Source organism: Anas platyrhynchos, chromosome 4, assembly GCF_047663525.1.
Source record: "Anas platyrhynchos isolate ZD024472 breed Pekin duck chromosome 4, IASCAAS_PekinDuck_T2T, whole genome shotgun sequence".
In the NCBI taxonomy this organism is placed as follows: Eukaryota; Metazoa; Chordata; class Aves; order Anseriformes; family Anatidae; genus Anas; species Anas platyrhynchos.
Genome location: NC_092590.1, coordinates 4064933 through 4084959, shown reverse-complemented (window position 1 = coordinate 4084959; position 20027 = coordinate 4064933). Strand labels below are relative to the sequence as shown.

Below are 20027 nucleotides of genomic sequence, written 5' to 3'. Positions count from 1 at the left end.
GGAGGAATCACATAGAGAGGCGAGGCGAGGCAAGGAGTGGGAGAAGCGAGTCATATGCAGAGCTGCGGTGCCTCACGCAGGACACACCGTGCCAGAGCCAAAAAGTGCAGCCTGCATCACCTCACAGTCTGTGCGTCCCTCCCGGAGGCAGCTCTGCGGGCCGGGGCTAGGCCTCAGGCTCCAGCTCCGTTTTTCCGCCGGCGGGGCGCCGGGGTCGGGCCGGGCGGAGCGGGGCGGTCCCGGGGGCTGTCCGGGGGCGGTCCGGGGGCGGTCCGGGGCCGGCCGTGAGGCTTTAGGGCGGCGGAGGGCAGCGGCTGGCCTGGGAACGGAGGCGGCGCGGGAGGAGGCGCTGCCCGCCATGGAGGAGCTGGGCTGGCTGGCGGCGCGGCTGGGCGCGGCGTGGCTCGCCATGGTGCTCGCTCTCATCGTGCTGCCCTCGGCGCTGGGCGTCTCGCTGGGCATCTCCGAGGCCTACATGTGGGTGCTGGTGAAGACGCTGGAGGTAGGCGGGTGGGCTGCGTCTCGTCGCCCCTTCCTGCGCTCTGTGAGGGGGGTGAAGGTGCCCCTGGTTCCGCTCCGTGCTCTGGCTGAAGGGGGGTGCCCGCTGAGCGGAGCCCGGCTCGGCCACGCGGCCCGCCGGGGTGCGAAGAGCGCTCGGCACCATTTTGTCGCCTGGGAGTGGGGCTGGGGGGGTGGGCGTGAGGAGATGGCGGCTGGTGGGGCCCCCTCCTCGTGGGCAGGAGGGAGGGCTGCACCCCCATGGTGAGCAGGGGAGGTGAAGTCATCGCCTGTGGGGTCCGTGGGGGTGCGGTGTACATCAGTATTTTGTCACGGTGAAGAGGCTTTGTCACGCTTGGTCTTGTTCTCCGAGGTCTTCGCTTAAAAATTGCTTCAGTGCCTTAAAGATCCATGGTACTTTAAAGAAAAGTACTGAGAAAGTGAACGGGTCCTTCTCTTTAAAATCGTTGAAGAAGTGCCAATGTCCTAATCAAAATGGCATCTCTTCAGTAGATGTGTTTTAAGGCTCCTGGTGAGAATGGGCATATTTGAGGTGTTTTCTGAGCGTGTGGGACGGATCTCTTCTTATGTAGCGTCAACGGTGTGAGAATAACTTGAGGCTACAAAAACAAGTTGCTGCTGGGATTAAGAATGGATAGCAGGAGCTGATGAGGTGAAGGTTGGTCTGCCTGAAGGAGCGTGCAGATGGCCTAGTGAGATAGCCTTGTTTGACCAACTTGCTTTTACCTGTGACAAACTGCTGTTCATCGTGCTTAATTCTTATCTCATTGTCACTATAGCGTTGTCAAATGCAGCAGCAAAAAGTGACTTGAAGTGTCTTGGGCCGGCATACAGAGAAGCAGCTGACAGCATGCTGATGATGGTGGCCTGCTGGTCTGGGAGTATGAGCTGTTGGGATGCATACGGGAGGAAATAATATATTTTGGGAGATGTGGTTAGATCTGCTTCTGGAGGTACAGGTGCAGTTCTGTGATCTGTTTCTTCATAAATAGATGCAATTTATAATAAAGAACATGTATTACAAATAGACTAATCTTTAATACTTTTAAAATGTGTTACGTTGTTGTATTAATGTATTTACATATAACAGGTTTCTCTTTTATTTGTATATATGTCAATATGAATTATATTTCAATAAAATGAGAAGGGTTCTGAGGTGAAGAGTCTGAAGATATACCTGCTTCACTTATTGGGTGGATAAGATCAGTGCCATGTAGACAAAATGATTTTGACTTGAGGAGTGTTCGTTCCATCAGGACACCTGCTTAGGGAGAAGACTGCACAGAACATGTTGTTGAGGTGTCCCCTTCTTCTTGGCTCATGAATATGCTTGCCTCAGCAGCTTGATGTAAAATTGATTCGAAGCAGCATGTGCAAGAGGCCCTGAAGATAGATGTTGTAACTGACTTTTTCCTGCCAAAAATAATACTAACAATGGAAAGTGGTAAATGCATAGTTGCTAGCCTTGTGCAACTGTGCTGTCTGAAACTTCCTGGGCTGTTGAGTTGAATCTGCAGGCTTTCTACTGAGTAGCAGTAGACTGCTTTGGAGCAGTGTTGAGTCAGGATGCAGCAGTCTCAGGCAGGTGAGGTGTTTTCCAACTGTGGCAACCTCAGCAGCTTCCTGAGGCTTCTTTCTTTCTGGCTTCCAGCCTTGGATCTCCCAGAAAGGCTCCTATCTTTGTAGAGCAGTGTGATCCTTGGGTCCGTATAACACTTAGTATTGCACTGCTGCAGCCTTCGTTGCTCCTTTGGGCTGAGTGTATGAACTGTTGGCCAAGTGGTGGCAGTCTGTGGACTCTAGCTGAGTATGGATTTAATCTCTCTTCTTGCCTGTTTTTAACTCCCTGTTGGCACAATAGGAGGATACAGTGACTGTGCAGTTGAATTTCTGTGCAGTTTTATGTTAGCTAACATTGTGTGCATTTTGTAGAGGTTATCTGTTATGCGGGTCCAGCTTTGCAATCTTGGGCAGAATAGTCCAGGGGCTAGGTAACTGGGTTTGCTCTGAAGCATGTGGTGTCTGCTGGCACACTGTCATGGCACACAGACATATGCCTCTGGTGTGCAGTTGTCTTTGAGGCTGTGGTATGGAGTCAGATGAGGATGATACTGGACTCACACTGGAGTTTTTGCCTGCCAATACAAATAAATCTACTTATGCTTCTTTGAGGATGTGTGATGCTCACTTCCAGTGCTGCTAGTGTGGCCTGAGAAAAGGGAAGGGCTCATTTAAAGAACAATGTGTTTTTGTCAGTAATTTCAGATGAATAGAATACTAGAGAGATCAGTTGGTGCATAGTACTTTGTCTGTGCTGAGCTGCCTTGGCAAGGAACGTTATTCTAAGCAAAATGCAGCATGTACAGACAGCATCACTGAGGAAGTTATGTTTGACTGCATTGTTTGTGTTTAAACACCCAGTATTGTACTGGGGTTGACCCGCTTTATATGGAGTGGGTAAATACATGTACTGGCTGTACTATATGAGAAGGCGAGGAAGAAGTGAAGAGCATGACTTGACTATACTAATGGCAGAGGATTGCTGTTAGAAAACTTGGTTTCCCCCATCACAGACATACTGCTTCTGAATTGATTTGCCACATTGAGAGAAAATGGCTTGCTTTATTCTGCCTATGGCTTCCCTTTCAGTATGGAAATAATATCTAGTGCAACGTTAGCATGTGTTTGTTTTTTAAATGTTGGATTACTGCTACAGAAGCTTCTCCTTCAGCTGTTGGCTCCTGTGAGGAGTTCCTCAGACTACTGGTGCCCTGCTGTGTTGATGCTTACAGAATCACTTGCAACAGAAGTATTTCTAACACCCTCAGGTAGCTTCCAGTTGTTAATTTTGTGCGTTGTTCCTTCTTGGTGTCAATCACACACTTCCTTCCATCAAGGCTTTCCAATTCCAGGGCTCTTTGTTAGCAGAAAAAACATTTATTGACTTACTTTTGCTTTGAGTGCGGTAATGTGCAGCAGATGCTTGGAGTGCTTGGAGTCATAGGTGTGTTAGCATCACGTAACTGATCTGTCTGGGATTAATAGCGGCCCTTCTAAAAGAAGTTTCTAATAGTTTTTTTTTATGCTGCCCTGCAGGGAATGCACTTTGACTAGGCAAGGGTGTAACAAAAGTTTGGTAGCTATGAGGTGGAAGCCCCAGTGCTGGTGTTACAGATGACCTTGGCAACCCAAAGGAAGCTAAACTTGGGAAGAATAAACCTGGGGACAATAAGGATCTTTGGGTGCCACTGGTGAAACCAATAGTCCCTGGCTCTGTGGGCTGTGCTGTGCTCCTTCCCCAGCACTCAAGGCGGCAGTAGCTCTCTCCTGAACCGCCATCAGGGTTGGGAGCTATGGTATGTGGCGTAAGGGTGGGGAAGAAAAAGGGAGAATTTGCGGCCTGTACATATGAATCACTGTTTTTCCTGCTTGTTCCTGTTGAACTCATTGGCTTCTTAAGCAAGCTTTGACTGATGTCCTTGGCCAGCGTAATTACAGGTCTTTGTATCTGAAGCTGGCATCCTTCATGGGCTGTGGGGTGGAGGAGAGTGTAGAGCTGCAAGAACAAGGCTGAAGGCTACTGGGTCAGAGGTTAATGAAAGCTCTTGAAGAGGAGTCTGATGGGGACTATGACCTTTGGCAGGGTCAGCTCTGTTTTTTGGGGCAGTACTTCAGCACACCTGCTGCGTAATCTTAGTTCCTCAACAGTGTTAACCCTAGGCCCCAGTCCTGTGCAGGTCCCTACCAGTGTGCACAGCAGACAGTAATGAAGGCTGCTGGCACGCAGGTGGGGCCAGTGGAGCTGGGGTTGCCCTCCACTGGGTTTATGTTGCTAATTACTGCAGCATCTTCCTGGTCAACAACCCTGACCTGATGCCACTCCTGATTTCCCAGTGCATGATACTGGCAGTTTTGATACTACTGATAAGCAAATGCTGTTCAGGAACAGCAGCAGCTCTGCTTGTATCTTGTCCTAAACATGGATTAGTGCATGGAGGTGTAAAAGAAGCTACTTGGCATTTATGTTGCTAATGCCCTTGATACTGTCCTGTCAAGCTGGGCTCTTTGTCCTGTTTAGAGTCTGTGACTACAGTGTCCCCCAGGATGAGGAAAAAATGGCATGGGTACCCCAGAGGGCCCTCTACCCTTGTTGTGAAGTCGTTGCTCCTTTTGGCATTGTTGTTCTCCTCACACAAAACACACTTAAGTGGCATCCAGGCTTTGCTGCCTCCCCTTGTGTGGGAGGTGCTCTGAAATCTGTGTTTCTGTTGAGGTGTGGAGAACGTCCAAGGAGGATGCTGACCTAAACCAGCTTATCCACATCTGCTCTTAGTATGACCTGCCAACATCCTTAACAAGGGAACACTAGCCAGTCAGTGCTGTGTAACTTCAGATTTCAGACAGCTTCAGTAATTCAGTAAGCTCTCCTTTTCAGTAGTCGTCAAACATGGCTCCTGAACTGGAGATGATATTTAAGGCTGATACACAGGGTAAAGACAAGCTCCCTCTGTAAGGAGAACAGGGGAGGTCTATGCTGTGTTCCTAGCTGAGGTGTGACTGACTGCAACAAATCATCCTGCACCTTTGCTTTTATGAAGTCACAGCAAGTTGTACTTGGTACACAGCTACTGCTTGCAGATGAGATGTTTTCTGACATCTTTTGCAAATACGTTTTTTGCCTCTGAAGCCTCTTACAGGACCATTCATGAGTGCTGCATCACCTAGTTGCAGGGTGCTTTTTGATCTCCAGTGTGCCAAGGTGATATCCTCCCCTCTGAGACATCAATCTATCTGCATGGTGATAGCTCGTTGTGGTGTGAAGCTGCTTTGGGACAGAACCGGCTGAAAAGGCGGTGGTATTCCAAATCGCTAGCTAGCAGGAAGGAAGAGAAATTACTTGCATTGCTGCATGCAGTGTCTCATGTTTTCCAAGTTAGATGTAAACAAGCTTTTCACTTAATCAGAGTTAAAATTCAGCTTTGATGGGCAGTACTTCTATTTCAAGTGCCCGTGAGTAAGTGGAGTGGAGGGCAAAGGGAGCTGCCCCCTGCGGCCTTGCCTGCACTCCACCGAGCTTGGTGTCGCAGGGTACTGCAGTGTGCCGGGGCTGTGGCAACCTGTGGATGGCAAGGCCTGAGGTGAGTGAAGGCATTAGAGCTGCAGGAATGTGGCTGGTTATGTGGCCCTGCGATTTCCATGCGCTTGGGGAAAAGTTTACTGCCTGCTTTGCTAAGCAAAGTGCTAAAGGATGTGGTTGTGTGTGAGGATATTGCAAACTTTCGAGCATTACATTGGTATGTCTCAATAGCCTGTGTCCTCAGTGTCACTGCCTTCTGCTTGGGCTCAGGCTCTCGGGTGCTGTATTCTGAGCTGAGCTCCCCACAGCAGGATTTCTGTGGGAGAATAATCCCGAGGGAGAGTTGGGTGTAGTTTCTGAGCTCCAGGGATGCTTCTGTCCCAGGGTGGGCAAAACAAAAGGTGGCAGCAATAGGCATTGCTTTGGGAGGACCTGGGAGAAGTCATTTCTCTGGTAGTGTTTGTGGCTCTGGCAGTAGCCCAGTATATTTTTGCTGTTGTGTGTAATAAGTGACTTGCCTGTTTCCGGGGACTTTAATTACAGCTTAACTCAATGGTTCAAGCCAGGTCAGAGGGTGATTAGATCACTGTACTTGCAGTTCAGCCTCTGCCCTGTGCTCCAGCTTCCATGTAGTGGAAGAAATGTAGAAATAGAGGTGTTGTGCGTGGCTTATTGCTTTAGTAGTGTTTCCTTTTGGTGTTTGCCAAGAGTTAATGACGCAACACAGCCAAGGATGATGTGTAACAGGAAGGTGCAGAGCTGCTCCTAGAAGTTGTAGTTCCTGGAACAGCTGCTGCTTCAGCCACAGAAGAGCTGGGAAATGAAGTGATAGTGTTGGTGGGGCAGTTGGTGATTCAGCGAGGCTGGATATGGGAAGCAGGACTGGCAGTCTGCTGCTCTCCAAGGTTACGTGCTGGGGGCCATGCCTTCAGGATGTGCATGGATCCCCAAATGCCCCACAGCTCTGGAAGGAAGAGGAGCAAATTGCATGGTCCATGAGGCTGATGGACAGAAAGCCACAATTTTGAGGGCTGTGTCCTGAGAGTCACTTCAGTGTGTCTCACATTGCTGAGTCCTGTGTGTGCAGGTCAGCGAGGCCTGTTGGTGCTGCTATAAAGCACGGCTTCACTGCTGGGGGAGAGGAGGGTGAGCCACTGAGGTCTGGACAGAATGGATTTGTGTATGCTGCTTCTGCTGGCTCAGTGTTCTTGGAACAGCTTCTGTCACAGCTTTTCTAGAAGTCATATAAAATTTAAATGGGGGAGGAATTAAAATGTATTGTCTTCACTGGCAGCTCTCTGTGTAAGACAGCTCTCTGTGGGCTTTGCATCCCTTGGCAGTGCAGCTGTGTGGGGAAGGAGTGGATCCAGGGCAGGAGGGCTGCCCCAAAGTGAGGGGCAAGGCTTCAGGGCAGCGAAGGGCTTGCCACCTTCAGGCACATAAAAATCCTGCCAGATCCAGGAGGCAGCAGGCTGCTGCACAGTGCTACATGGAGCTGACTCAGCTGGAGGTGGAGGCAGCCTTGTTGCCTGAGAACAGGTTGGGCTGGCTACAGTCCTGCTAGGGCTGGAAACCAGGGGGTGTTTTGTGGTGCTGGATGCCTCCATCACACAGGTTTGTGGGGAGCTTTGCAAGCTGGGCAGGATGGCTTCGTTCCCCTCTGCTTCTGATGGTCTGCATGCTACAGGACAGCAGGTTAACCCTGGTGAGCTGGCAGCCCTGTCTAAGGGCAGGGAAGTGTTGCTACAGTAGAAGTGTTTAAGTGAATATTACATCTGGGGTACTAATGCGTTCTTTCTCTTCAACAGTGGGCCACTAAACGGATAGAAAAAGGTGTCAAGAAGCCCCAGCCAGAGGTGCTGAAGATTCCTGCTGCTAATGGTAAGAGCTCAGCATCTGGTCATACTGTTCAGAGGAACCTGCCAAAGTAGGCAGGATGAGCCCTTTCAAATGGAAAGGTGGATGTGTGTGAGAGTATGGAGAAGGGTGGTAGGATGTTTATGAATTTTGATATTTACTTATTTGGCAATACTTCTGTCACATTATTAGGCAATATACTGGCACCACAGCTGTACTGCAGAGTGAAATGCTTCTCCTACTGGCTTCTGGTGACTGGTTGAAAAACCAGGGGATGAGGAAAAGAGGGGGTACAAAAGAACATCAAGTTGACTAAAGCTGAGTTTCAGGTGGAGACTGTCCTCAATTGAGAGAAATAACAGTTGCAATAAGAGTTTGCTTTTGTCTTGAAACCTGTGTTTAGTACACCATGTGCAAGGCTGCTGGACAACTCTTTATCTTAAGAGCGTCAGAATACATTTAGTAGTCTCCAAGGAGATCTGCCTTTTAGTGAACAGTGTTTGACAAGCTCAGAGTGCCTTCTTTGTTGTAGGACTACTGGATGTTACATGTCTTTCCCTAATTACTCTGCTCCTACTTACATGCTGCCTTCTCAAGTTAATTCACTGCTTGCTGGATTAACTTCTTGGTCTCCTTTGTAGAAAGACAGCTGAAGAGTTGCAAAATCAGGTTAAAGGAAGAAATATGAAGCAATAGCTTTTCTTACTATGTGATAACCTGCACAGCGCATGTGTCAGAGGGGTTGTACTGGGTCAGAGTTGGCTGTGAGAGGACGTGGGGGCTGCATGTGTGGTGAGGGCAGCTGGTGTTTGCCCAGGCTGCTCTGGGCCAGCACTTGGTTTCATCCTGGTACCTGATTGCCTCTGTACTGCTGCTGATTTGCTGTTTTCTGATCACTTCAATGTCAGCACTTTGTCTCACTTCATTTGGCAGCAAAGCTGCAAGCAGGAGCCCATTAGCAGACAAGTGAATTATCTGATTCTACCAAATAGCTGATGTGAAGGTGGCACAGTAATGGGGACTGAAGTAGTTGTGTGTTTCATCTCCAACAGAGCAGCCTTACCAATGCTGGGACACACGGGTGTTGTGCTGTCTGCATGCAGGGTGGGTAGCAGACCTAGCTGTCAGTTACAGCTGTAATCATGAGCTGGAGGTTACTGCACAGCAGTTCTGAGCACGGGTCAAAATGGGACTTGTAACCTAGTTTGTACATCTTGGGTGGTGGTGAAGAGTTCTCTGTATCAGTCACAAGTGTCTTTAAAAGTTTTCTGCAGTGTGACAGATGTAGTGTGCCCCCTTACTCTGTCAGGTGCCCCATTACTGTGCTCTACAGGTTGAGTGAAGCAGTGAGCAAACTTTCCTTCATGTAAGGGTCATGGGGTCCCATCACGTTGTGGGTCACTGAGAGGGCAGGGAATGTGACTGCTGCTGGAACTGCACAGTCAGAGCTCTGTCCTTCCTGTACCTTTGGTCACTGAGGCACACTGATTGCTTTTTCTCTGGAGAGTACGACTCTAGGGGTAGAAGACCTGGAAAGTGCATGGTTCTGTGAGCTGCCTTCCTCTGAAACCACCAAGTAGCTGCGCTGTGTACCTGTTCCAACTGCATGTTTGGCTGAGGGGTGTACTATGTGTGTGGTGGCTGAGAATGTGGATTAACCTGGGTGCATGTGTTTGGCTGGAGCCATAGTGGTGGCAGAAATGCCCTGTGGTAATGCACAGAGATGACAGGCTGACCTGGTGCTCAGGTTTTGTTGTATGAGGATACAAACACAGCTGTGGCCTGAAACAGTTCAGGCCTGAAGCACAGCTCAGAAAGTCCTTTTGTTGGAAGAACAAATGAGAACTTTTCCTACTGCATGTGGCTCTTAATCTGGTAAGCTAGAGCTGGTCTCTTCCTGACTTGAGGTGTGGGGAGGTGGGGAGATGTGTAGTGTCCTGTGCCAGGCTCTGCTTTTGGGAGCTCTTGAAGCTGATCCACTTCTGATCAGGATGCCAGGTTCCTGTATGTGTGTGAAGCTGCCATGGGACCAGGATAGGCAAAGGTCTGTCATGACCAACATGGTATCTGCTGAGATGTCAGGGCAGAGGTGTGATGGTGTTACGCAATGTTTACTGAAGGAGGAGAAGCTTCTGGTGATAAGGGGTTGTCGAGCAGCTGATTAAAGCAGGGTCAAGGCAGGGGGCTGTATGCATACCCATGTGCGTGTTGAGTGCTGGCTGACATGAGAGGCATGTGCAGTACCTGGTGCATTTGTCCTGACCATCCTGTCCTCTCCAGGAGGTGGGTCAGGAAAGAAGGGAGTACTGTACATGGAAGGTCCAGTTTGCCCATCAGAAAAAACATGTTCTTCCTCAAAACGCTCAAATTCAACCTTACCTGGACCCTTGACAGGAAAGCCAAGGGAGAAGGTGGCAGATGTCACCTGTGGCTCCAGTACCAAAACCCTGTATTTGACGTGTTGTTGAAAGGGGCAGGCCCGTGTTGGTGGCATGAGGAGTAGCCCCAGGCAAGATGCTGCCTGGCCCTTGTGCTGCATGATGATCTGGCTGGTGCTGTTGCCTTGTGTGGTTTCTGTTCAGAGGGCAGTGGGCTGAAATGGTGGTCACGGGGGTAGCTGTGGCCCAGCAGGTGTCTGGAGAAATGATTACTCAGCTGTCCATGTAGGTGCTGCCCGAGCATTGGGCAGTCCTGAAGCTGGTGGGTTTAGACAGCTTGGTGCTGTAATACTGAGTCAAGCAGTAGCTGTTGTTTTCCTTGGTGGTGGAGGGAGCTGCTTGCTGTACCTAGGCATAATGCTGCTTTCCAGATATCTCTGGCCAACTGCCTGTGGCCAAGGGATTAAAGGCCACCAAGTGTTACTCGTGATTACAAGAAGTCTGAGGATATCACTCGAGCAGCATGTGCTTTGCTTGGTTCTGGTCATAATACCTTCAGGTGCTGCTGGCACCCTGCTCAAGTACTTTGTCCGCAAGGCAGCGGGTGCCTGGGGGTGTGGTGTGACGACAGCAGCAGGCTGGTGCCCTGGGGTGACAGCCAGCAGTAGCGGGGTGGCACTGCCCACTGCTGCATGAGCCAGGGGAAACAGCTGCTTGGCTGCTGCTGAAGTGGGGGCGGGTAAGGAGGAAGCTTTCCCAGCTCTGCTGGGACTGGGGAAGGGCAGTGGCACTGGTGCCAGCTTCTGGGCTGTGGCTCAGCTCCCACCCCAGCAGCTGGGGATAGAAAGAGGCTGGGCTGTCCTGCTGCAGACTTGGGTGTCTTGCAGCACATGGGTTTAAGGGAAGGGCTGAAGGAGGAAAGGAAGGACTCTCTAAGTAGAGCTCTGATCCAGGTTGTAAATGCTACCCGGGGTAATCCCTGCTGCTGAATTTTTGTGCTTTGTTTGTTTAATGGGGATTCTGAAGTACATATGTGTGTTTGGGTGTGCTGCGTTTTACTCATACAGGGTACTGATAGGAATGTGTGCTATGCAGTAGTCTGGTGCAATAGCAAGTCGGGCTGCAGAATTTAGACCTGCAGGTACTAAAAGCTTGTTGCAGTGTGGTGTCTTCCTTGGGTGTTGTTTAGTATTTACTTCAGTGATTTGAGCTGTGTGTCTTGGAGCTCCTTGTGTTCACACATGCATGCCAGAAAGATTACGCATATCAGTTGTAATCTAAATGTTGCATGTAATACATGTATATTCACTGAGTTCTGCTGCTGGCAAGGCTTTCTTGGGATTTTGTGGGGGAATTCAGTGCTGCAGGGTATGTACTTGTGGGAAAGGTCCTTGTAGTTCAAGACAGTTGGGTGCTTCCTCCCTACCCATTGATCTTGATATCAGGGCACAGTGATTATGCAATTAGTCAGCATTTGATAGAGCGGCACCCTGAACTTGGACCTCAGTAATCCTAGTTGAGCATCTCCGGGGGTGGTTCTGGTTACATGCTATTCTGGATTTCTGAAGTCACTGGTTCCAGGAGCCAGACTTGCTTACCAGAAGGCTCCCACTTGATCTTTTAGCTTACATGACTTGCCCTTGCTTTCAAAAGCTCAAGTGACCAATAGGTGTTTATCTGACAACAAGATAAACAAAAAAAGTGCTAGTGAGAAGAAATACTTGATACTTGTACCATGATTCTGACCTCTCCAGGTTACTCTTCTACTGCCAGACATCCTGTGAGCAGAGTTAAAATGAAATGCAACCATTAATAGCAGACCACATTACATTGAGGACCCTCCAACTTTCTCAAACCTGGTGTTCTCTGGAGGGCTTCTGTTGTTTGATTTACACTAAAATAAAAATATTGGGGCTCTCTGTGCTTATAAAAAAGACTTGTGCTCCTAAGGAAGGTGGGTACATTTGTTCATGGCTGGTCCTTGTGCAGATGCTATGGAAGCTGTTTGGTCCAGGCTTTGACAGGTAGCAGTAGAGCATGTCTTAATAGACCATGGCTGTGGGAAGCTGGGATATTCAGGGCTAGGAAGTGGGGAAGCTGCCACGGAGGAGATGGAACACCTTAAATACACAGAGCACCAGGAGCAGTTAGTGGAGAGGGCAAGTATGCATTTGATCACCTTCGGAAGGGTAGAATTGTCTTGGATGAAATTGCCAAACTGGAGGTGTCAAGTGGTGGGAGATAGCTTGTCTTCTTATTTCACCTCCATTACACACCAGAACTTGGTATGTTGCTTGCTTGGGGTATAGGAAGGGGAGCTAGAACTGGGTTACTGAAGGGTATGTGGTGTTCAGCTACCCATCTGATCATGCTGTCATAAGAGTACTCCTGGCTGTAAATTTTTATCCTGAAGCAAAACAGCTGCAAATGTTCTGGAGGATGATGAATTTATAGAACTGCTTCTTCATATGGCTACCCTTTCCTTCCCAAGGTATCATAGAAAGAGATGAAACGCCTATGGAGAAAGAAATTGCAGGTCTACATCGAATGGAGTTCCAATTCTCCGACATATTCTATTTCTGCAGAAAAGGCTTTGAGGCCATTGTGGAAGATGAAGTCACCCAAAGGTTTTCCTCTGAAGAGCTGGTCTCCTGGAACCTCCTCACAAGGACTAATGTCAACTTCCACTACATCAGCCTGAGGCTCACTGTTGTGTGGGTCATTGGGGTTATAGTGCGGTACTGCTTCTTGCTGCCACTACGGTAAGCTTCTGGGTGCTGAGGGGTTCTGCTACTCGAGGAATACTTCCATCTGTGCCTCCCCAGGTTTTTTAGCCAAAGGCAAAAATTACAGATAGAGAACAACTTGCTTAAACTCTCTTATGAGTAGATAAGAAGGCATTCAGAGCATTTGTCTCTTGTTTGACACAAGACAGCAGATGATGGCTAGTGATCATGTCTTCTGTGACTGCTTTTCCCAAGTCAAATATATTGGCAATGTGAATGTAGTGCTGTGATCTCTAAAGCTCAGTGAGTTCTGACACTACATGCATCAGGGCATCTGATACTGCTGCCTTAGCTAGGCCATCATTTGCAGTGTGTCAGGGAATTAGTAGTGAATTAGAACTGACTGTGTAAAGGATCTGCAGGGTAACTCACCTTTGCTAATCCCTTTCATTTTGAAGGGGAGGTGGTGTTAAAGTAAACAAAACTACTTTGCTTTCATGTCTCCTTCTGCAGCTTTACTCTTGCTGCTATTGGGATTACCTCGATGATTGTGGGGACAACACTGGTAGGACAGCTGCCAAACAGCAGGTGAGTGTGTTTGGTGTGTGTGAGGGTCAAAAGGCTGATTATGTAGCCTTGTGTCAGTGCAAAGTAGTCAGTATTGAGACAGGAATGGTTTCACGTGACCTGGACTATGTACTGACAGTCCACTCAACCTACAAATACACTGCCTTGGTAGAGGTGGCTTCTTGACAAGTTTGGGGCTGAGGCTGGTGCTTTGATCAGCCCCTCTTGCTCTCATAATAAACACTCAACAAGGCGTATTAAATACAAAAATACCAATGAGATACTGTGAGGGGGAAAAACTCCTGAGATGACTGCCTTGTCTAGGTAAACAAGAAAAAGCACATACCATGCCTCGTGGCCTAGCTGCCATAGCAAGTGAGTGGTGGAGCTGGGAATAGCCCTCTGAGTACCAGGAAAGTCTTCTAGTCCTGAGTTGAGTAGGCAGAAGAACATTGCGTGTGTGTCTAGCTGCTTTCCAGCATTCTCCAGATGCCTATGTCTTCTCTTTCAGTGTGAAAAACTATCTGAGTGAAGTGGTCCACCTCACGTGCTCCCGGATTCTTGTCAGAGCTCTGTCTGGGACTATCCATTACCATAACAGGTCAGTGAGCTCATGTTATGGTAACAAAACAGCACACAGCACGTGTGCTCCTTGATGGGAGTATCTCATTAGGAAGTGGGCAGCTCGCTGCTGACCCACAGGCCTTGTCAATGCTGGATGCTGACAGACCTGATGGCTTTACGGGGCTGCGTGCTTCATGTGGTGCTCAGGGAACTACTGGTAGTCTAACAGCAAATCTTGTAATTGCAGGGAAAACAAACCTCAGAAAGGAGGCATTTGTGTTGCCAACCACACATCACCCATAGATGCGATCATTTTGACCAATGATGGATGCTATGCAATGGTATGAGGGGAGAATGGCAAAACAAGGGAATATTGGTTGTGTTAGCTCTCTCAGTTAGTGGACAAGTTACCTCAAGCACTGGGGAAAAGTACAGAATTGTTTGAGTCTGACTACAGGTTATGTGTTGGTGAAGTTGCCCTGAAAATATCAGTGTCAGGCTCTTAATCTGTTGGAAATAATTGAGATAGGTGTTCACACATACCTCTAGATCTGTTCAAGTAAATGCATTGTAATGTTTTTTGTAGACATTGCTTAACCCTGACTTGTGGTTTCCGGTATGACATTTTTTCTATCAGGGATGCTGTGAAACTGTTTTGGGTGTCTCGTATGCTAATGTGTCTCCTGGGCTTGCAGGTTGGCCAGGTTCATGGTGGACTAATGGGAGTCATTCAGAGAGCAACTGTGAAGGCCTGTCCTCATGTCTGGTTTGAGCGCTCAGAAATTAAAGACCGCCATCTAGTGACAAAAAGGTGAGGTGTGGGTTGGAGTGGGGAATTGGATTGCTTGTGCAGCTTTGGTATGTGCTAGTGCACAAGAGGCCCCACTGGGGTAATCCCTGAACTGTCATTGAACAGTTGAGGACTGTGGTTTAGGAAGTAAAACTTTGGAAAGGCCTATATTAGGAGTTGTGATTGTGGAAAGACAGAAGCACAAGGGCGCAGTGAGGCTTTAGCAGGAAACAGGATTTGCACAAAGTCAGGATCCACAGATGACAAACAGCTGATTTGTAAGAGCCTTTTGGCAGGGATAGTGTGCAGTTATTTTACCACCTTGTTCCCCTCTGCACATCAGGACAGATTTGCTAAGTTCAGAAAGGTTTATTCAAGTAATGTGAGCTGTAGTATTTTGAAGTATCTTTTGGCAATAGGAAGTTTCTTGTTAAGTAAGCAGAACCTGGACTGAGCACTGCAAAGTTTTTTTTTCCTGATGTAGGCAACTTACTGCAAGTTGAGTTGATCAGTTAGTGACTTAATGGTGTATGTAGGTTGGCTTCCCAGACAATTTATAAAATAAGTAAGAGAGGAGACAGTTGCTTCCTTAAATCTAAAACTAATAGAAGTAATTTGTAGGAGGGGGCACAAGGGAATCCTTGCACAACAGTTAAGGTTTGTAGCAAACAGAGTGGAAGGTACACATTAATGTCCATTAAACAGTTTTGATTTCTCACCAAAGAGTTTGGTAACTAATGCACATGCAGGGGGAGGGAAAGAAGATTAAAAGTAGTGATTTTTTAAGCTTTGTTGCTTCCACAGGCTCAGGGAACATGTGGCAGATAAGAGCAAGCTTCCGATCTTAATTTTTCCAGAAGGTAAGAAACTTAACTGCTCCTTTCCTTCATTCAGTGTTTACTTGTCTCTGTTCTTGCTTTCATTACTTGTGGTGCCCAGATAAATCCTTACTGTGTTAGCTTTTTGTATTTTTCGTCTTTCAGTGAAGATTACACTAAGACAATACTGTGTCCCTGGCTGGTGGTTGTTCTGCCAGGAGAAATGAGTAGACATAATTTACAGGGCAAGATGAACTTATGATATATTTAATGTCAGCCTTGTGCTTTCTTTCATACTTGTGGTTCCATTCAGGGAGTTGGTCACAAGACAAAGAATCCAAGCAAGCGGGGGAGAGATACTTAACATAAAGGGTCTGCATTTGCTTTTCAGTATAAAGCCTGTATGTTACTGTAGGGTTGCTACTGAAATGTAGCAGGCTGTGTGAAATATCAACTTGATTTTATCTTCTGGACAGGCACCTGTATAAATAATACATCTGTGATGATGTTCAAGAAAGGGAGCTTTGAAATAGGAGGGACAATCTACCCTGTCGCAATCAAGGTATGAGGAAGAAGCTGGCTGCTGAACCTGAGAATGACTTGGGGGTCTGTTTTTGTCAGGGTGGTGGGAAGTTGTCTCAGTGGGGCTGCTAATGAAAACACAGTAGCTCTTGTGGTGGGCCACCTGCCTTGGTTGAATCCTGGTATGTATGGCACTGAAACAGTCCTAGCCCGTGACTGAAAACATCCACTGAAATTCAAGAGGCTGTGGCGGCCTGTGGAGGAAGGGATTTTATCTTTTTTTTTTTGATCCCTTACAGTATGATCCTCAGTTTGGAGATGCATTCTGGAATAGCAGCAAATACAACATTGTCAGCTACCTGCTGCGGATCATGACCAGCTGGGCCATTGTTTGCAATGTATGGTACATGCCACCCATGGTTAGAAAGGTAATTGAGTGTCTGCCTGCCTGACTGTTTAAGTTTCTCGCTTTCTGAAAGTGTCACAGGGTCTTGGCTCTCTTCTCCAAACCCCTGGCCACACTCACGTCTCCCATTCATTTTGATATGGGACTTCTAAGAGTGCTTTTTTGGTCTATGATTAGACTTAACTTTTCCTGATGTATTGTAGTACTGGGAGGGTCTTCCCTGGAAAGGGTGTGGAGTGCAGCCTGGTACTGTCAGCATTGCAATAAGGATGCAAATAACAGTAAATATGCTGTTACACATGGCTGCTAATACCAGCTGGAGTTAAGGCTACATCTGTAGCTTAAAAACCATTTTCTGCTCCATGCATTCCTTTGGAGCAAAATGTACTTGAACTCAAATGTTCTGCTGAAAAACAAGATCCTATTTATCACATAGGAGCCTCGGGTTACATTGTCATGGGGGTGGGGATCATTTGGCATGGAATCAATTGGGAGCAGCAGATGAGAAGTATGATGAAAGTTCTTGTATTTATTTCTAATTATGTTGAATTTAAAACACTTGAAGGAAGGAGAAGATGCTGTTCAGTTTGCCAACCGGGTGAGGTCAGCCATTGCTCACCAAGGAGGACTGACTGAACTTCCATGGTGAGTGATGCCATCCTTGTTAAACTGTATGAGCTGTTTGAACATGCAGACTTCTCTGGGCTCTTAACATCTTGAGGCATGCTGCTTCTTAGGTGTGTGTTAAATACCATTTGTTTAACGTTGTTCTTCATGAGAAAATGAACAAAAGAGTACTTGAAGTGTGTATAAAAAAGGGATGGAAAAGAGGCCAATCAATTCAGTTATGAGGCCCAGCTGGAGTTTAAGATGAGATAGCTACAGTTTAGGACAAGATGAACTGCGTCTGCAGTTGAGTGGAAATAGTGACCCAGAAAGGCCAAGATTTTTATTCTAGTTGCAGCCTGTTGGCAACACCAAATCAGGCTGTTTTAGTAGGTATATTGGATTTGGACTGCATATGCATTAAGACTTAAGGCATTTGTGCTGCTTAAAAAAAATCTGCCCCCCCAACAACTTAAGTCCAGGTTTAGAAGTTAAGAAATCATCTTGTCATCTCCATTTCCAAATCACCTTGTGTGTTAAAACTCTAGAGTTGAGTCAAATGGCTGATTGGTCAAACTATATAACATTTCTGCTGAAAAGGTTTACTTTTCTCTTGCTTTGTTGTAGGGATGGAGGCCTGAAACGAGCTAAAGTCAAAGATAGCTTCAAGGAAGAACAGCAGAAAAACTACAGCAAGATGCTAGTGAGAAATGGATCAGTAGGATGTCTGCCTACAGGAACAGAGTCAGACTGAATGGTGGCTCTTTGAAACAAATATTGCACAACCAGCCTTAGCAGGAGTAATATTTTTTCTTTTTCTAATTTAAATTAACACAAACCAGAGCAACAAAATCCCTCGTGTATGCATATTCACTGTATGGCTGGTGCAGAGCCTGCCAGGAGCAGTGTCCCTGTATCTCTCCCTCTTCACTTGTCACTTCCCTGCTCATCTGCATCTTCATGCTCTGAGGTGCTGCAGCTCTGGGTATGTTCAAATGGAACACATGAAAGAGTTAAGGGACAAAAGGGAAGGGGAAAAAAAGCACTGAAGTTGTCCTGAGCTTTTAAGGATGAAGGGAAGTACACTGAACAGATGCTGTCAGGACACTGGTTTTGTGAATACTTGTTCATGGTACTTCAAAGCTTTAAACAATTTTCTTTTTCTGTTGCTTAGACTTCTTAGAAGTAGACTTATTAAATGTTTTAAGATGATATCAGAACTGTATCACTGACTGTTCCTGTAAGCTTGCACCTGGATGTGCAAGGGGAAAGGGACACAAGGACTATAGAACTCAAAGGACAGGAAAGGAGCTGCCCTGCCAAAAGCACAGTTCAAAGATCATGAGGAATTTGGTGGCCTTAAAACATGAAATTGTGTTTACTGAGAACTGCTACCAGAGGGAAGAAAAATGGGCAAGTCATCAATCTCACTGCTCGCTGCTACTGTGATCAAGTCATTTTCTCAAGACCACAAACTGGAAAGGTAAGAGTAAGCAGCTGGATAATGTAGGATTTGACATGTATTATTATGAAGGGTAGTCTTAAAACACTTGTGCAGAAATTGCTGCTAAAGGCTTTAAAGTCTAAAGAAACCTTGCCAAAATACACTTCTGTGGTGTTTTGGGCTAGCAATAGCTACAACTGTAAGCATAGGGATCTGTAAGTTGTTTATGATACATGAAATGGCATGTTCGAAGTTGCAATATCTTGCTGTCTTAATGTAAAGAGTAAATAAATTCTATATTTCTAATGGGTCTCGTGTGGCATTTATGCTGTTATGTATGTGTGTTTAAACAAAACAGTTGTACTTCCTGGTAACAAACTTAAGGTCACACTGACAGAATTCTGCGTAACACAAAGCACCATATGATGTTGTAGCTGAGCTCCTACCTGTTCTCTAACCTTACTTTCTCCTTCCCCCCCAGACTCAAAGGAACAGAAATGGCTTAGTGTTTCTTCTGTCTAGAGTAGGAGTGAGTCGTCACGCAGACTGAACTTGAAATTAGAACCTGAACTCACATCATGGAGATGCAACCAATTTAGCTATAATTAACTGGAAAAGAACAATGAGCTTCTAATTTTGTAACAAACCATGAGTGATTTTGTAAGTCTTACTTTGCCATAGCAAACAGATTTTTGAATTTAACACTGAATAGGGAAATTTACTGTACTAGACCTGAGAATCTTGCTTAAAACTGTTAGCACATAGTCTTACAAATAAGGGTTTCTGATTTGGTTTCTGTTTTTTGCTTCTGTTCTTTCTTTCCTCCTGTTATTTGTATACAGTTACCCAAATGTGTATTCATTGAGTATTACGTAGGCACACTGCATTTTTCACTTGGTCTTGGACGTCTGGTTGTGAAACCTGTTCTGAGATATGTGATCTTGGAAGAAGGCATGGGGAACCAGCCCATAACACTTTCAGGTTCAGCATGATAGACCTATATAAAAAGTTTCTGTTGAAGAGGGAGGGTTAAGGAGTTGCGAAAAGCGAGATGCAGCAGAGGCTTTTGCCTTGTTTGAATGTAATTCAATTTTGACCTGCTGCTGTAGTCCTATTAAGATGAACTGGTTGTGCAGGATTGGAGCTAATGAACATGGTTGTTGTAACCTCTGGATATGCGCTCTAAGCTGGAGCTTCGCTGGCTTGTTTTGTCCATAGGAAGACTTCTCTAATAATTTATTTAAAAATGCATGTGTATGCATGCACAAATGTGCACAAAAAACTATTAATCTATAAAAATGTGTGCATAAAGGGAACTACTCATCTATACAGTGAGATATTCAACTACAGATAGAACAACTAGTGTTAAGGTGAGGGTGTAAATACAGAATGCCTAAGACAACGTTCATAGTCAATTTATGGCCTGATATGCTTTTATGTCATGCTTTTGGAGTAGATTGCCAGCAGCTAAAGTGCATTGTGTGATAAAATTTCACTTTGCTCACTAGGATGGCCTGATATGTTCAAGTGCTTTCAGCAACAGGATTCTGAGATTTGGAAGAAGCAGCAGAGACCGGTTTGGTTCCTGCTTAAGGTAAAACTGTTTAAAGGAAAACTGAGCTTCACATAAGGAATGCAATGGCAGGCAAGTTAAGTTAGATCTAGCAAGGCAAATAAGTCATTGTCTTGTTTTAAAGCTGAGTTTCAGAGTTATAAGTAGCTCCTACTGAACTAATGATTAAGTCTTTACTCT

General features: G+C 46.4%; 1 protein-coding gene across 4 annotated transcripts; it reads left to right on the top strand.

The window, feature by feature from the left end:
- Positions 1 to 273: 273 nt before the first annotated feature.
- LOC101797414 (glycerol-3-phosphate acyltransferase 3) lies at positions 274 to 18580 on the top strand. Of its 4 annotated transcripts, none has more exons than XM_072036812.1 (12): positions 274 to 502; positions 7405 to 7477; positions 12417 to 12593; positions 13071 to 13145; positions 13636 to 13725; positions 13936 to 14029; positions 14384 to 14499; positions 15283 to 15338; positions 15773 to 15858; positions 16118 to 16246; positions 16790 to 16869; positions 17458 to 18580. In XM_072036812.1, exons 4-12 carry the CDS (start codon positions 13102 to 13104, stop codon positions 17582 to 17584), a joined length of 822 nt encoding a protein of 273 aa, XP_071892913.1. In that variant the 5' UTR covers positions 274 to 502; positions 7405 to 7477; positions 12417 to 12593; positions 13071 to 13101; the 3' UTR covers positions 17585 to 18580. The 4 variants fall into 4 exon arrangements, with proteins under 4 accessions (XP_071892913.1, XP_027312126.3, XP_071892912.1 ...); XM_027456325.3 differs by having other exon boundaries at positions 12323 to 12593; XM_072036811.1 differs by lacking the exon at positions 274 to 502 and adding an exon at positions 5628 to 5657 and having other exon boundaries at positions 12323 to 12593.
- The last annotated feature ends 1447 nt before the right edge of the window (positions 18581 to 20027 follow it).

Coding starts and splice junctions, on each gene's coding strand:
- LOC101797414 (XM_027456325.3), top strand. CDS start 359: ATGGAGGAGCTGGGCTGGCTGGCGGCGCGGCTGGGCGCGGCGTGGCTC. Junction 14,030..14,383: donor ATGATGGATGCTATGCAATG/GTATGAGGGGAG, acceptor CTGGGCTTGCAG/GTTGGCCAGGTTCATGGTGG. Junction 15,339..15,772: donor GATCTTAATTTTTCCAGAAG/GTAAGAAACTTA, acceptor TCTTCTGGACAG/GCACCTGTATAAATAATACA.